The sequence below is a fragment of the Botrytis byssoidea genome, assembly GCF_014898295.1.
Source record: "Botrytis byssoidea strain MUCL 94 chromosome Unknown BBYS_039, whole genome shotgun sequence".
NCBI classification, from domain to species: domain Eukaryota; kingdom Fungi; phylum Ascomycota; class Leotiomycetes; order Helotiales; family Sclerotiniaceae; genus Botrytis; species Botrytis byssoidea.
The window spans coordinates 150,589-165,868 of record NW_024065880.1 but is presented as its reverse complement, the minus strand read 5'-3'; the positions used below and the strand labels follow the sequence as shown (position 1 = coordinate 165,868).

At 42.8% G+C, this 15,280-nt stretch overlaps 8 protein-coding genes across 8 annotated transcripts; 4 read left to right on the top strand and 4 right to left on the bottom strand.

The window, feature by feature from the left end:
* Positions 1 to 555: 555 nt before the first annotated feature.
* Positions 556 to 2,637, top strand: EAE97_011623 (uncharacterized protein; the record flags this gene model as incomplete). The annotated part of the gene is made up of 3 exons (XM_038882138.1): positions 556 to 975; positions 1,038 to 1,448; positions 1,501 to 2,637. The coding sequence occupies 3 exons, from the start codon at positions 556 to 558 to the stop codon at positions 2,635 to 2,637; spliced, it is 1,968 nt and encodes a 655-aa protein (XP_038727036.1).
* A 318-nt stretch (positions 2,638 to 2,955) lies between these two features.
* EAE97_011622 (uncharacterized protein) lies at positions 2,956 to 3,407 on the bottom strand (the record flags this gene model as incomplete). The annotated part of the gene is made up of 2 exons (XM_038882137.1): positions 2,956 to 3,036; positions 3,111 to 3,407. 2 exons carry the CDS (start codon positions 3,405 to 3,407, stop codon positions 2,956 to 2,958), a joined length of 378 nt encoding a protein of 125 aa, XP_038727035.1.
* A 327-nt stretch (positions 3,408 to 3,734) lies between these two features.
* On the top strand, positions 3,735 to 5,405 carry EAE97_011621 (uncharacterized protein; the record flags this gene model as incomplete). The annotated part of the gene is made up of 4 exons (XM_038882136.1): positions 3,735 to 3,944; positions 4,202 to 4,707; positions 4,770 to 4,865; positions 4,925 to 5,405. The coding sequence occupies 4 exons, from the start codon at positions 3,735 to 3,737 to the stop codon at positions 5,403 to 5,405; spliced, it is 1,293 nt and encodes a 430-aa protein (XP_038727034.1).
* Positions 5,406 to 5,812: 407 nt separating this feature from the next.
* EAE97_011620 (uncharacterized protein) lies at positions 5,813 to 6,489 on the bottom strand (the record flags this gene model as incomplete). The annotated part of the gene is made up of 2 exons (XM_038882135.1): positions 5,813 to 6,138; positions 6,201 to 6,489. The coding sequence occupies 2 exons, from the start codon at positions 6,487 to 6,489 to the stop codon at positions 5,813 to 5,815; spliced, it is 615 nt and encodes a 204-aa protein (XP_038727033.1).
* A 14-nt stretch (positions 6,490 to 6,503) lies between these two features.
* EAE97_011619 (uncharacterized protein) lies at positions 6,504 to 6,965 on the bottom strand (the record flags this gene model as incomplete). Its single annotated transcript, XM_038882134.1, has 2 exons — positions 6,677 to 6,965; positions 6,504 to 6,614 (listed from the first exon to the last, which is right to left on the bottom strand). Exons 1-2 carry the CDS (start codon positions 6,821 to 6,823, stop codon positions 6,504 to 6,506), a joined length of 258 nt encoding a protein of 85 aa, XP_038727032.1. The 5' UTR covers positions 6,824 to 6,965.
* Positions 6,966 to 7,278: 313 nt separating this feature from the next.
* On the top strand, positions 7,279 to 10,592 carry EAE97_011618 (uncharacterized protein; the record flags this gene model as incomplete). Its single annotated transcript, XM_038882133.1, has 6 exons — positions 7,279 to 7,760; positions 8,050 to 8,366; positions 8,444 to 8,925; positions 9,003 to 9,137; positions 9,291 to 9,418; positions 9,473 to 10,592. The coding sequence occupies 6 exons, from the start codon at positions 7,279 to 7,281 to the stop codon at positions 10,590 to 10,592; spliced, it is 2,664 nt and encodes an 887-aa protein (XP_038727031.1).
* An 869-nt stretch (positions 10,593 to 11,461) lies between these two features.
* On the top strand, positions 11,462 to 13,533 carry EAE97_011617 (uncharacterized protein; the record flags this gene model as incomplete). Its single annotated transcript, XM_038882132.1, has 6 exons — positions 11,462 to 11,670; positions 11,751 to 12,013; positions 12,075 to 12,269; positions 12,296 to 12,460; positions 12,513 to 13,359; positions 13,440 to 13,533. The coding sequence occupies 6 exons, from the start codon at positions 11,462 to 11,464 to the stop codon at positions 13,531 to 13,533; spliced, it is 1,773 nt and encodes a 590-aa protein (XP_038727030.1).
* A 685-nt stretch (positions 13,534 to 14,218) lies between these two features.
* Positions 14,219 to 14,776, bottom strand: EAE97_011616 (uncharacterized protein; the record flags this gene model as incomplete). Its single annotated transcript, XM_038882131.1, has 1 exon — positions 14,219 to 14,776. The coding sequence occupies one exon, from the start codon at positions 14,774 to 14,776 to the stop codon at positions 14,219 to 14,221; it is 558 nt and encodes a 185-aa protein (XP_038727029.1).
* Between the last annotated feature and the right edge of the window lie 504 nt (positions 14,777 to 15,280).

The window sequence follows — 15,280 nt, the reverse complement described above, 5'->3', positions numbered from 1 at the left end:
CGGTCGTTGAAGGTTGTGAGCTCCGGACTGACTTTTGGGCGAGAAATGTAGGTACACCCGAAATTTAAGGTATCAACTATTTCACTTGACATAAACGCTAGGTAGAGGACCGTGCGTTATAGTTAGTGGCTTGTGACATACTAGTTGCCATAGCCTAAAATTTGATGAATCTATCTCCAACTTTGAACAATCGTCCGTACCTTAGCTGACAACAAACTGTTTTCAGTTCAATTCCATGAAACATGTCAATTGAAAAGGACAACCATCTGAAAGGAATTCGTTCAAAATAGGTTGATACAGGGACAGCGACACTGATATGACTACCATCCTAAGGTTGTTAATGTCACCATTACTATCATTCAAACATTGATCTCAAATTGACAAATTCCTGTTACTTACCTCCATAGCATTTATCATCCGAAGGGTCTCTATACATTATCCCTCTTTTATTCCTTCTATCTTCTCTCATTTTTCTCCATTCTTTCCTCAATATATCATCTATGCAGTCATTTTCGTTTATTTTTCCTTCAAATATCCTTAATTTCATAGATCGAGATGTCTCGTTTCTTCTCTCAAGAGTCTCTCACTTTCTCACAATCGCAACTGAATGCGGGCGTTGTTGTTCCTCTTGTCAAGTTCTCATGCTCTTTGACCCATCAAGGTGATACCACAGGTGCTCAATGGACTCATTACTCGAGAAGTGATCTTGAACTTGTGATTCAAGAGGTGCAAGTTAGTAGTTCAGTGAATGAAAAGCACTTATTGATGAAAGTGGTGGCAGGCGCTGAGTATCTGGTATGTGATAAATCTTCGTGCAAGGCTTTCAATGTTGTAACACCTTTCAAGGAAGAACAAAACTTGAACGATATCGTGAGGGTTTACAAGAATTTCGTTTTGTCTCCAGGTAGCGAGATTCCAGTGAAAGTAGTGGTTAAACCTCCACTTCTCGCACTGCGTTACCCAAAGCTCAATGATGTAAGTTAAGAGCGCCGCAAGTTTTTTTGTCCCTTTCATAGCAGCTGACATTACTTCTTTAGGTACGTAGGTTGCAATTCAGGTTTCGTGGTGACTCAGACTTCAATCAGATTCTCCATATCTTGATAAACTTGGGTTTGACTGCAACAGAAAGTTTGTCGTCAGGGCCTGTCTTGCAATCCCGCCCACCAACTGCAGACTCGACGTCTTCTGGAATATCTAATGGTCATTCTTCAGCTGTAGGCTATCTTCCTTTAACTCCAAGCAGCGAATTCAAAGTTCCCATGCGGCCAGATTCAGCTAGTTCTATACTTCAGAGACCGAGTAGCTCGTATAATACCCAATCCGATGATCACCTCTACATCAGACCACAATCTGCCATGTCCATATCTTCATTTATGCCTCAGTCCAAGCCATCTGCAGAGCCACTCAATAGAGCACAATCATTATATATTTCTCAGTTTGAGCGAGAGGTATGTCCTGTTCTTTTTCATTCTATTTTATTTGGTTTTAATCTTCCCATAGCAACGACAAATTCAGTCCTCAAACTCTGTACTGAATACCTCCGATGAGGTGCCTGCAGGTGGTAATTCATATGTGAATCGAATGATGTTGCCAAAGCCAGAAGAATCCCAACGTCGGTTCTCTGCCTCACCTTTCTTCGAACCTTTCTTCGAAACACAAAGGAAGCATTGTCTACCCGATAGATTGACTTCGTTCTCTTCGGTCAATGATCCACATAATTCAGGCAACAAAACACATGAAACGGCACTAGATTCCTTGAGTCCCGTCGGAGAATGTTCATTGCCTCGTTCCACTGAGTATACTTTCTTCGGTGCACCAGGAAAACGCCCAATATCTCTTCCAGCCGAGAATGATATTTGCCTGGGCCTTCCTATACCACCAAAGCGACAATTACCATTTGCGACTGTGAAAGATCCTTTAAGATCCAAATCTGTGTTCGTGGCCGACACTAGTAGACCAGTTCAAGTTGCACAACAGCGAAAGCGACCGCTTGAAGAGTTCGTTGGGGGAAACCTGTCAAATGGGAGTATCGCGCCTGCTAAAAAGCCAGCAAAGAGACGTGTTGCAAGTCGCAAGGGTACTGCACACCTACCAGAAACTAATGGCCTATTAAGTAGAACTTTTCCTTCAAAAGACAGTTCAGCAAGTGGCACCCTTGACATCCCAATGAAGACGGCAAAATTGCCTCCTCTTGAAGCCAAGAGCATTACAACACCAATCGCATCAGATACAACGTCATCAAAACTGCAAGCAGAAAGAATCAAGACTAGACAGCAGTCTGTACCAACACTCGCAATTCCCATGACTCTAAAAATGGTGGATAGATCTACTCAAACTCAGACTCTTTCAGGTCGAGACCACACAGCGGCTCTCAAACCTGCTTCCGATATTCCTGTCGTAAACCTTCAGTCAACACGACCGACAGCTTCTGTATTACAGGATGATTTGGATCTCGTTGTTTCAAGATACAATATGGGCTCGCGGGTAATTCTGCCGCCAAATTACAACAAACTCCCCAATGACGAACGGCATAAAATGCTCAACGATTTTATCATCAAAAATTTAGAGAATGATGACTTTCTCAAGTTAGCGGAGGATATGGATGTTTCTTGGCGTAGGGTAGGTCTTACAAGATAGCTGAGCTTTATTAGGTTAGTGTGTCAATAGTCATCTGTGGAAGAAAACGGCATTTGGCTATCAGATGGATTTAATGCTTTATTTTTGCTGGGTTCGGGTAGCACAAAGTACGGTTTTACAATTGGCTAGATGTCTGGGAAGCTGTGAATAATTTAACACTACAGCGCTGATAATCTTCTGCTAACTTTACAGAATTACACAACAATACACAAAACTCCTCTTCTGTAACCGAGCCCAGCCCAAGTGTGCGCCGTAATATACTTTACATCGCGACGACCTTAGTAGTCTCAAGATCGTTCAATTCCCTCAACCATTCCATCACCATTTTCCACCGATAGCGTATCGAAACACTCGTGTAAAAACTTTCCCTCCTGTCATACCCCATACTTGGGCCGCTCCCTATATGTTTAGCGTTTATACCACATAGGTATATATGAGTGAGAGGAATCTCGTATAGTCAAATACTGACTTACCGCATTCAATGAGACTCCTGTGAACATCAAAGTAATGAAAACCCTTTCTGCGCCATTACTTCCATTTGGTCGCTCTGCAGCAATCAGATGCTGATTTATAGGTCGATAATTTGGTATTCGGTACTGATCTCGAGGCCAGGACGAGGGGTTATTGACGTTCTCTGGTATATTTGAGGTATTCGGCGGTACTATCATATCATTCATTCCCCTGTCGTCACCAGTGTGATGAATGTCATATTCGGCCAGTGTTTGGCGGGAAGAGATGGTAATGGGATTATCCGTTATGGTGGCCGACATCCTTTCAAAAGCGAACAGAACGATGTTATTGCTGCAATAGAGATGTTTTTTCTGGGAGATAACGACAGCTACCCAAAAAAAATCGAATTAGTTTTCGGAATCCTGGAACACATCATATCTCTTGAGCAGTGAATTTACGGAATTTCGGGGAAACTCCTCCCACCCTCCACATTCCGCTAATCCCTAACCCCTAGCCTCTCCCCGCATCTCGGATGAGGAGTATACGATTTCCGTAAATTTTATGATATCCATACTGTATTCAATTTAAGATGTATCATTACATAACCCCAACAGAAATTTGTGACATTTTGCAGTACAGTTATCAACATGGCAACATTCGGCATTGACAATCTACGAGCATCTGTAATTGATGGTAGATCCGACAACGTTAGATACAGACAAAATGAGCTTCAGAGTCTCCATAAAGTTCTGCGAAACAATGTCGACAGGATCACATCAGCAATCTCAGAAGATTTCTTCGGTCACGTTCGAAAAATCGATACTGAAGCCCTATGCGTGTTCTACCTTGCTTCTGACGTTATCCGGAAATCCTATGAAACGCTCAACTTCAAGTAATCGATAAGCAACGAATATAAGGTTGCTAATGGTATAGATTTCTTGTCACGTAAGATTGGAAAGGGTTTAGTTGTCATTCGGCCGACGACGCACACGAGATTTTACTCAATCATATGTCCGATAGCATTTGCTATCGCTGCCGGGAACTGCGTCTGTTTAGAGGTACGTGGAAAAGATATCTATTGATAGATACGAAACATATACTGAAAGATGACTAGCTTGGTGACACAACTTCAAAAGTTGACAGCATCTTGAAAGAATTGTTACCCCAAGCCCTAAACAACGACACATTTTATATCTCATCGAGTAATCTACGAGACTCTTTGATTCTTGAATCGGCACTAATAGTCGATCAAACATGCAATTCTTCGACCCCGAACATTAATCAACTCATCTCAAGGTCAACAGATCGAATAATTGCAGTTGTTGATCGAACAGCAGACATTGAAAGTGCAACAGAATCTATTGTCACTGCTCGATTTTCCTTTCAAGGAACTTCGTCATATAGTCCTGACTTAGTCATCGTCAATGACTTCATCAAAAGTGATTTTATAGAAGCTTGTACGAGATATGCGAGCGAGTTCTTTTCCTCTCATAGCAGTAGCCAAAATAGACAGAACGATGGAATCTCTGCCACCAAAAAGGCACTCAAGGATGCTGAAATCAAAAAGCAAATCCCGACCTTTGGATCCAACAACTTTGTTCTTGTTGATGTTGTGGATAGGTAAATATGTCAATGCCTATGCTTGTTCCCAGCAATCAAAACGTCAGCTAAGATAAATCCAGGGCTTCGACCATTACAGAGATGAAAATTGGCGGCTGCCACCTACTAATTACGGGAACTACAAGTTTAGTGGATGCCATAATGACGCAAAAATCAAAGTGAGTTCACAAAGTTCCGTCCAAAACTCTAGAATAAAGTACTTACAAAACATTTCCAGATCTTCATTACTCGCCTTGTACATCTTTTCAGACAAGTCAACCGCAAAGTTTCTCGCTCAATATTTCAATGCCAGCACCACTTACATAAATCATATTCCTCTGCACCTCCTCGTGGGACCCGCTGCTCCCTCAACACCACTTCCAATTCCTGCGTTTCACAAATATAGCGTGGAGATATTTTCATCTCCGTGTCCGCAATATATTGCTCTTCCGCCCGAAGAATTCTTGCTTCTTGATAAGGTTCTTACAGGAGGATCAGATAGTCATGAGCTTCTCAAAAAGACTAGAAACATGGCTGTAAAGGCACTGCAGGAAACGGGTCAGGCTCCCGGTCATGCCATTGGATTTTTTGAACAGGGTATTATGTTGGGTGGTGGTTTATTTCTGTCGGTTGCTGTTCCGACTTTGGGGTATATATCTTGGGTTGGAGGAAGGTCTGCTTGGGGTATCATTTGGAGACTGTGGGCGGCTAAAGCTTGAGTGCTTTTGGGGTTTGTAGATATGAGCTCGGTTCGTGTTCAAGGATATTTGTCTAGATTATTTCACCACCCAATTTAATTTTTGTACGCAGTTCGCCAGATGACTCCCTATCTATAGTCTATAAAGAAATGTGAAAAAGATTTCGTCTGTCAGGCTCCCTGATAACCACTGAGACATTATAGAGGATGCTTCTTATTAATGGCTTGGCACACCCTGAACATTGAGAGAAGCTATTCTAGGGTGTTTGATTTTCCAATACTGAGCAACAATATATGGCAGTGTTATTCCATGGAGTTGAATCTAATAGAGTTGAACGAGGAATTTTGAAATTGGTAAACGCGCTACTATATACATAAAAATAAAATGATCGAAAGAACTCTCATATCCCCCCAAATACATCAGAAACCCTAAACTTTGCCCATCATCCTCGAATTACCAGAGCCCCAGTTTCCAAACGTATACTGACTATTACACATATTCCTCAGCTCCCAGTCCTCTGCCCCCATCACAGCAGCAGTACCCCGATCTTCAAAATCTCCACAAAGCCCTGCCACAAACATTGCAGCCATAAAATGATCATCTGTGCCATGCGCATCACGATATTTAGGTAATTTCATCGACATTGTCACTGCTCTTCGCAATTCCGGTCCGGAGTTTTTAGTCATTGCATCTTCGAACTCTTGGCGAAATTCAAGCATTGCAGCATCTGGAGGGGATTTCATGGCGAAGTTGTCTATGGGGGGTTGTGGTTCGATCTTGGAGATAGATGGTGGTTGTAGGAGATTGATTTTGTACCTCGATACATTAACATCTGAAACCAATTATTCCGATACAAATTATGTACCGCGCCTCCCGTACCAATAAAGAGCACATCTTCTCTTCTCAACGGTCGTAGCGCAGTTCCTACCTTGGTATGATAGTGAGCATCATATCGTGCATTCATAGAGATAATAGTCGTTGGCGGGCATCCATCCGGGAACATTCGTATGAGGATTAGATAGGTATCATGGATCCAATCAAACTTATCATTGAGTTTCGCTTTGAGTCCATTCTTTTGCAAAAGTTCAACACAGCGAGTTGCCATGGGAATGTCAGGATTTAACTTGTATGGTACGTATTTGAAGGATGCACGTAGGCTACTGGAGATTTTCCGGGTGTGGGATTCGAAGCAACTTCGATTTCGTTGCCGAGAGTTGCCCAGTGTGCCCCCTAAAGTCTTTTCAACAAAATGCTGGATAGCGGAGGTTATTCGAAGAAACTTTGCTACTAACCATCATTACCACGTGTTTTATCCCATTTGCCAGAGCTTCGTCGCCGCATTTTTTCCAATATGTTGCACTATCGGATTGTTCCCCAAGCATCATTGTGGAGCCATGAGAGAAGAAATGAACAGGAGTCAAATTCGTCACCGGCGCCATTTGTACGAATATCAGTTTTTTTTCTCGAAGCAGATTGTAATATTTGCCAAATTCGACATGAATTCATGTTGACTCAGTCGTTCATGGGTTTCTATGAATTTGGGGGTCAATAATGGACACAAGTTCCGGAAATGCGGACTTTGAAAGCCAAAGGAGTGGGGCCGGCATGGTGTCGATCAAAATCTTAGGCTATATGCGCATACGTTCCTTCCCCACACATTACAACCTCCACTACGGCAAGTCCGGTTAAAGCAAATTGCCCGCTTACCCCTCAAAGTATCTAAGCCCAACCTGGAAGAGGAAGAGCGGTTGTCGAATCTGAAGAGGGACACTGAATGAGATTAAAGAGATCAGATCTATCCGCATCCAACTCCACCTCCACCTCCACCTCCTGAAATCCTTCAACTGTCACTAAAATCAGACGGCAAGCATATGACTACTTTCCTGCGCTAGATATGTCGGACCATGCAACCTTTGATAACGGCGGTGATGCACTAAGCATTCTAATCAATGCGGCAAGTTCAATTGGGGCCGACCGACAAGCGCATCCGGGATTCGCTCGATCATCGCCGCCGATGCCCCCAGCACCAGCCGTTAACCAATGTCGAATATGTCAACGAACCTATGAGCGAGGGGACCACCTCACTCGTCACATGAGATCACATGAGAATTCTCGACCCTTCCGGTGTCAACGATGTCCAAAGACTTTCAATCGCGTTGATCTCCTTAATCGCCATGTTGCCACTCATGAACGTAATTTGGGTCAGAACCGCCCAGAAATTAGACGAACAGAGAGAGCTGGAAGAGCATGTATAGCATGCGCAACAGCAAAGGCAAAGTGTGAAGAGCAAAAACCGTGCTTGCGATGCCGAACAAAAGATCTTGTTTGCGAAATATCCCAGCAATCGCACAAGAAAAGATGCGTTTCGGGTGTTGCGTAAGTTCATCACTCACAAAGCCTAAAGCTTATACACTACTCAATTGTTTTCTCTATTACCATGGACGTATACATTTCCAGTAATCTGGACTGCAGTCTAACAATGAAGGCTTTAATTTTTTGGATTCAATTAGAAGATTCAGATTATCTCAGTGGTTGAGAGCTTCATCATTACTCGAATACCTTAAAATCAGTTTGCTAGACTGGATTATTGAACATTTTAGCCCCCCTCTGAACCCCTTCTACAACTATTCGAAGTACCTAGATGCTGACATACTAGTCTGCATAGGAAAGAGCCACGTGACTCCATTGCGGAACAAGAATCTCTTCCTCAAGATTCTGTGATACAACCTTTAAGCATATTGGATCCTGTTCTACATAGCATTGTTTGGACCAATAATTACACAAGCAGGAATACCTATCCTGAATATAGCGCCGAGAATGCAGAAGCAATACTGCAATCTTCTTTTGCCTTATCTGCACCAAACTCGGACAAGGAATCAACGGAATTCAATTTTGTGCAAGACCAACTACCTTTCGAAAGTCTTGCCAATGAAATGCTTTTCTTTCCCTCAACAATTCTCAACAACCAGATCTCAGACTTCAGTTTTGAGGATTTTAACTTCCAGGAAGAAAATTTCGAATTCACTCCTATGGTTTCAAAACGTCTTACAGTCGATGAGAATACTGTCTCTGGGCTGTCAAGAAAGCCAATGATTCTAGAAGGGATGTTGCTCGAGGGCATGCAGCATTTGCCCGCTCGCCTTGGCTATGGACGCCAGCTTCAACCGATCACATTCTCAGGGATCGAGATAATTTAGCGGTTGATGAAGAAAACATATCTTTAAACCTCTCCCCTAACGGTGCAAGGCCTCATGAACACCTCTCTATAACATCTTCCTTGCGAGACAAGATGTTTCACCTCGTTTCAACTGCTAACAAATATGCGAGTGGTATCCCAAGTTTTCCTTCTTTAGATTTACTAAACAGTACAATTGAAGCCTTTTTCTGCCAGCAAAGCAATCAAGACGATAATTGGATTCACACCTCAACAATATATTCAAAAGATGTCCAACCAGAGCTTTTGATTGCCATAGTGGCTGTTGGATCTACTGCCATCTCCTTGCCTGCTGTATGGAGAATGGGACTGGCCCTTCAGGATGTAGTGAGATTTAGTGTATCTGAATTGGTAATATCATCCTTTTACAGTCCAGGAGCCTTGCTAATTCTAATCCAACACAGTGGGAAAGGGCTAACAGTAACACTCGGAAGCTCCAGCCACTACAAGCCTGGATGCTTTCTCTCGAGCTTGGGTTGTGGAGTGGTTTTCAGAGAAACATGGAACTAGCCGAGAGCTTTTCGCAACCTCTGATCACGGTAAATGATTCATCTTTTTTTCTTGGATGAGGTGTCCACTATTTTAAGAAATCTCAACGATATGAATTCCTCGTATCTTTGAACTGTCGTTTAGGCTTCCGAAAACACCAGTCTGGGAAAAGTCGACATTTTGATTCAGGCTGATTGTTTTAGATGATGCGCCGTGGTGGAATTCTATCAGCTGCTTCGGATTCCCAGAATCTGATCCCAAACCAAAATGATACCGGAAAAAGCCTGGAAGCAAAATGGCAAACATGGGCACAAAGGGAGTCTTTCAAAAGGTATGTTTGGGTGCACTCATGAATATTGCAGCCGGCTTACGCTTCATTCTTAAGATTGTCTCTCAAATTGTTCCAGCATGACACTCGTGCTTCTTTAGCCCTTCAAAAACCCCCATTGATTAACTTTACAGAGCTATCTTTCTCAGCACCTGCATCTCGTGAATTATTTCTAGCTGAATCTGCAGCGGATTGGAAGTCAGTGTACATGGGAAAATCTCATTCATCGGTGGTCACACCACCTCGCTTGATCGATATTATGCACAACTCTTGTGGTCTTGAAGATCTGGATGAATCTTGGGACGTAGATCTGTGTTATGAAGCAGCACTGAATGACTTTTGGGGGCAAATATGGGCAATCGGAGAGTCAACCCGTTTTCATGGTATCGATGGGAACAAAGACTCTGTGCATCGGCTATGGATTACTACTCAACAGCGAGAACTTTATCGTGAAGTCGAGAACTTTCGAGATCGAATTTTAGGCAGAGCAAAAATACCGTCAGGACTTAACATTACAGTCGAATTATTCTTGCTAGCTCTGTGTGTTTCTCCTGATGAGTTACAGCGATTCGCTGGTAAATCCGGCCAAGAAGCAGCATCTCAAAGTTTGAAATCATTGGAACGATGGTATACAACAGAACGTGCAAGGAGGGCAATTTGGCACGCCGGACAAATCTTTCATTGGGCTTCATTGATGGCTCCGGCTCAGTTGCGGGATTTCTACACCGTTGCCGTCTACTTTGCCAGTCTTACCATGTGGGCATATGGACATCTCTCAAATAGTATCACCCGCGAGAGTAATAATGAGACAAAGAAGACTCGCGATTTCCCTCAATCAGAGATCAATCTTATTGGCCCTGACAGTCGCGAGACTCGGACATTCATATCTAGTGGTCAAGGAACGCCAGTTCTCATTCTGGCACCTCGAAATTCAACGGACATCGATGCTACAACTGGAAGGTCTGAAATTGAAGACTTCACTTTGAATAATGCAAAGATTCGACTCAGTAACCCTAATGAGGTACTTAAGATGGCACGAGATCTTTATCGAAGTAACTTTCCAATTCTGGAGGAACCACTTCCGCCGCTCGTGGAGAATTGTAGTAATTTGATGAGGGATCTTAGTTGTGTTCCCGAGAGTCGATTTTCTAGATGTGCTAGCCCGACAGAGAAATAAGAAACTGTTTTAAGGCACGATGAATTGTTTGCTACTACGCTGATGTAAATAAATTTGTTCTTTGGGTTGGGTGATGTCTTCGGTAGTCCGAAGTGCGATACAACATTAAAAGGGTATCGAATTTAGATTTGTTATAATTGGGGGACACTTTATTCGAGAGATGTAAATCATTAAAGAATCCATAATTTTCGACATCGTTTAGTATTAAGTCCAGACTATTAAAAATCTGGAGGTTTGGGGACTAACTATGTATCTTTCGCCGTATGCTCCTAGGAGATTTGCGGTCTTTACACGCAGGAAATTTCCCGAAGGAAAAATACTAGATTACATCTGTAGCTTTATGGGTTAGCAAGATCGTTTCCATTGAAGCTGAGTATCAGACAAAGCCAGTATGATGTTTTCCGTCCTTTAGGGATTGACTGAATGTCAAGACCGTCAATCTCTCAGGAACATATGGCGACTACACTTGTTTACTCGTTGTGGTAGGTGATCCTGTACATCTATCACAAATCGGACACGCATTTGTACTAAACTGATTTATCTTAGCCATACACTACAAAAAAGGGACCGGCCCAGGGTGTGTAATTGCATTAACCCCTGATTAGTTAGTCGCCCGTAGCGTCATCCCGAACGGAAATCTCGCTTCCGCCATCACTCCCCCACATTCCGTAATCTTTCCATGATATTCTGCTCGGCCTTTAGCTGCAGCCCGACAGAGACTTTGCTAACAATCGAGCTGCTAGTGACGGTGGTTTTAGTGAAAGGAAAGATACCAGGCTCTAAAACACAGCAACTGATGTTTTGAACAAGTACATCTTGATCACCTTGGCCGAAAATAAATATCAATCATTAGCGAATCAACATTCACGATGACCACCAGCAATAAGATTAGAGATATCTCAGAAGTCATTGAAGACAAAGAGAATGGATTGGTATTTGAGAAAAACGTCTCCATTCCATTGAAGGCATCTGATCTTCCTGTGAGATGTAATGTCTATAGACCAATTGCTCCAGAAGGTGCCAAATTCCCTGTCCTTGTGACATATGGACCTTATGGAAAAGACATCCCTTACGTTAAGTAAGTATAGACTGTCAAATATCCTTCCACACAAATCATCACAGAGTAAACTATACATACTGACATTGTCGTTCCAAAAGTTTCTTCGCCAAATCCTTCAGCGAGGTCAACCCTGAGCATAAAAGTAAATATAGTGCTTGGGAAACCCCAGATCCAGTATTCTGGACTTCCAAAGGATATGTGGTTGTAAGAGCGGATGAGAGAGGACTGGGTCAAAGTCCTGGACTCTTAGATACAATGTCTCGAGGCACGAGCGAGTGTTTCTTTGATGTTGTTGAGTGGACATCCGAGCAACCTTGGTCTTCTGGAAAAGTTGGACTGTTGGGAATCAGTTATTATGCAGGTATGTAATACTGACCAATCAATCTCTAATCTTGTCTATTCTGTACTAATATATCATATAGGCAGTCAATGGCGTGTTGCAGCTCGTAGGCCAAAGGGTCTTGCGGCTATCATACCATTGGAGGGAATGACTGATTATTACCGTGATCGATGCAGACATGGTGGAATCCTCTCAGATGAATTCATTCGATTTTGGTGGAATAGACAAGTTATCACCAATCAATACGGTCGACCTGGACGTGCAGCTTCGAAATGGGGTGAGAATACCATTGAGGGGATTTAGATGAAGAGACGCTTCTTAAGAATCGTAATGACCAGACTATCGATAACGTTAACAATCGCTTTTTGGATGACTATTATTACAAATCAAAGGATTTCAATTTGGAGGACATTGATGTTCCGGTTTTATCAGTAGCGAATTGGGGAGGTATTTTGTTGCATCTTCGAGGTGAGTTCACGGATGTCAAGATTGTTTTGACGGTTACTGATGAAAGTTCTAGGCAATGTAAATGGCTACATGTGGGCAGGTTCCAAGTTGAAGTATCTTCGTTTCATTACTGGACGCCACGATCTTCCCTTTTACTACAGGAAAGAAGTTGAGATACAGAAATCGTTCCTCGATGCGTTTCTCAAGGATGACGACAAAATTGGCTGGTCTATCCCCGGAAAAGTCAGCCCTGTCAGTGTGATTCTTCGAAAAGGCGATGTTGGTTACAATAATGCTGAAGCAGAAACCAAATATGAACGAAGAGAAGAAACAGGATGGCCATTAGCAGGAACACAATATACCAAATTCTATCTCACACCAGGGAAGACACTTTCCAGAGATCCGCCAGCATCAAGTGCGGAAAAGGTTTCATATGATGCTTTGGGAAGTCTCAAAAATCCAAAACTCGTCCAATTCACAAGCGCACCATTCGAGCAAGAAACAGAAATTACCGGACATGTCACCGCACATCTTAACGTATCCCTCTCCCCTTCCACATCAGCAACCGCCCCAGCAAAAGACATCGATATCTTCTTGACTCTCCGCCATACCTCCCCCTCAGGCGAAGAAATTTTCTACACCGGCACAGCTGGAGATCCAGTTCCACTGACTAAAGGCTGGCTCCGAGTATCTCTTCGTAAAATCGCGGAGAATCATCCGCGGAATCTACCATATCAACCATATCGCAAATATCGCTCGATAGATGTTCAGGAAGTTAAACCTGAAACTGGCTATGCAGTGGATGTAGAGGTGTGGCCTACTAATGTTGTGGTAGAAAAGGGGGGAAAGATTGTGCTGGAAGTGAGTTCGGGGGATACTCAGGGAAGTGGAATTTTTGCTCATGGAAATGAGAAGGATAGGTAAGGTTCTTTTTTTGATTGATTCCTTAATCTTCTGTCCTTGTAGGAGAGATATACATGTGCTGACTTTGGAATTATAGATCCGTAGAGAAATTTGCAGGTAAGAATAACATCCATTTCGGTGATGGACAGGAGAATTTCGTCACATTGCCTATTGTGCCATCAAGATTATAAGGGTTTAGATGTACCTACTTGTCATGTAATATTTTAAAATCTTAGAATTGAATGTTTTATAAAACTCTGATAATTCAATTCTGCCGTATAAAACTGCTTTGGAGAAGCCTGGATGGTTAGAGGACAAGTGCCACTAGTCTTCAATATTGCTGTGTATAAGACAAAATTTGCAGTTTGAACTGAACATGGGAAAGACAACTTGTCATCTCATGCCTTCTGTTATTAAATACTGAGGGATCTCATAATGTCGATCAACTCTATAAAAAAAAGTTCCCTGGTCATCATCTATCATTTTATCAACACCCCTTGGATTTGTGTCCCAAGTCCCGAGCCTTGAAGCAAAAATAACTGATATCCTTGATTCTCACCGGTATTATCTTCAATTCAAGATGAGGGTACTTATCGTCCAGAAGCTCAAAGATCAAGCAACATTGAATGAATGGATATCGTATAGGATGATTACTGATCCAATTTATGAATGGCAGATGATACTGGATGAGAACAACCTTAAAGTCGATTAATGTTTCACAAATTGCATCTATACACAAAGCTGTCATCGAATAGAAATCTCAGGTTTTTAGATAGATAAAATTGAAACTGAGATAATGTCCACTGATGATACAAGTACACAAAAATGTTTATATTGCGAAATCTTCGACCGTGATCAGGTTATCTTCACGAATCCTTAGCCACTTTTCCTCACTCCATCCATTGTACCTAAATCCTCCTTCAACTCCTTCCCATCTTCTCCAATAACCGGTTTTGCCTCTGTCAGAACATATAGCATTCTCGCCCACTCTGTCTCACTACAGTTTCTCCAAGCGTGAGCTGTAGCCCTCTGCACACAAATATCACCTCTCTTCAAGATCCTCTTTTCACCCCCATCCAGAACCAACTCCACTTCCCCCTCGATAGCCACCCCGTAATCCAAGCTCGTAGTTCTATGCATCGGTGAGATATGCCCAGGTTCCATATCCACGACACGGAGGACGGTACCCCCTGGAACCATTAGGCCTGGTGGAGCCGATAGATAAGTCGTGTAGCTGGATATGTCTTTGTTGGAGCTCATCTCTACTGGAAAGTCCGATGTGCAGTATCCCAGAAAGAACTTGGCGCCTTTCGTGGCGGTCCAGGTAGATTCTGAGGAGAGAAAGGAGGATATTATGGCTTTGCCGTTACGGTCATGGTCGGTGATGTGTCGGGAGATATTGGTTAGAGGACTAGGCTCTACTGTGTTGACCATTTTGGCGATTACGGAGTATAAATTTGGTGTGGAAGGATGAATGAGGTATCTTGAGATGAAGACTTGGAGATATAAATGATCGAGTATTGTTAAGTGTTCGCTGAAATTGTATGGTGATATTACTCCTTCAGGGCCAAGGATGGGGTAACTGGATGCGTGAATAAGTATTACCTACAAGTAAGACAAGTGCCGCAAAGAAGACCAAGATAGTCAATAATAAATTGGCTATGTTTCACCCTCCATTCGAGATGCTGCCGGGACTACGATAGTCTTTCCGTGGATTTTGCATCCCGGTTTAGTAATCAGAGGGTTGTTTGCATGTCGCAAAGATTATGTGGGGCCGAGTGGAGGGTGACGATGTAAAATGTATAACAACGAAACTGCCGGTGGGTGCGGGGCCCCATAACCGGGAGTAAATCGTGATAACCGCGGCCACATACAGAAATTGGTCAGAATTCTTGATGTAGGCTCCAGTCACGCTACAGAAATCAACAATAGATGCCT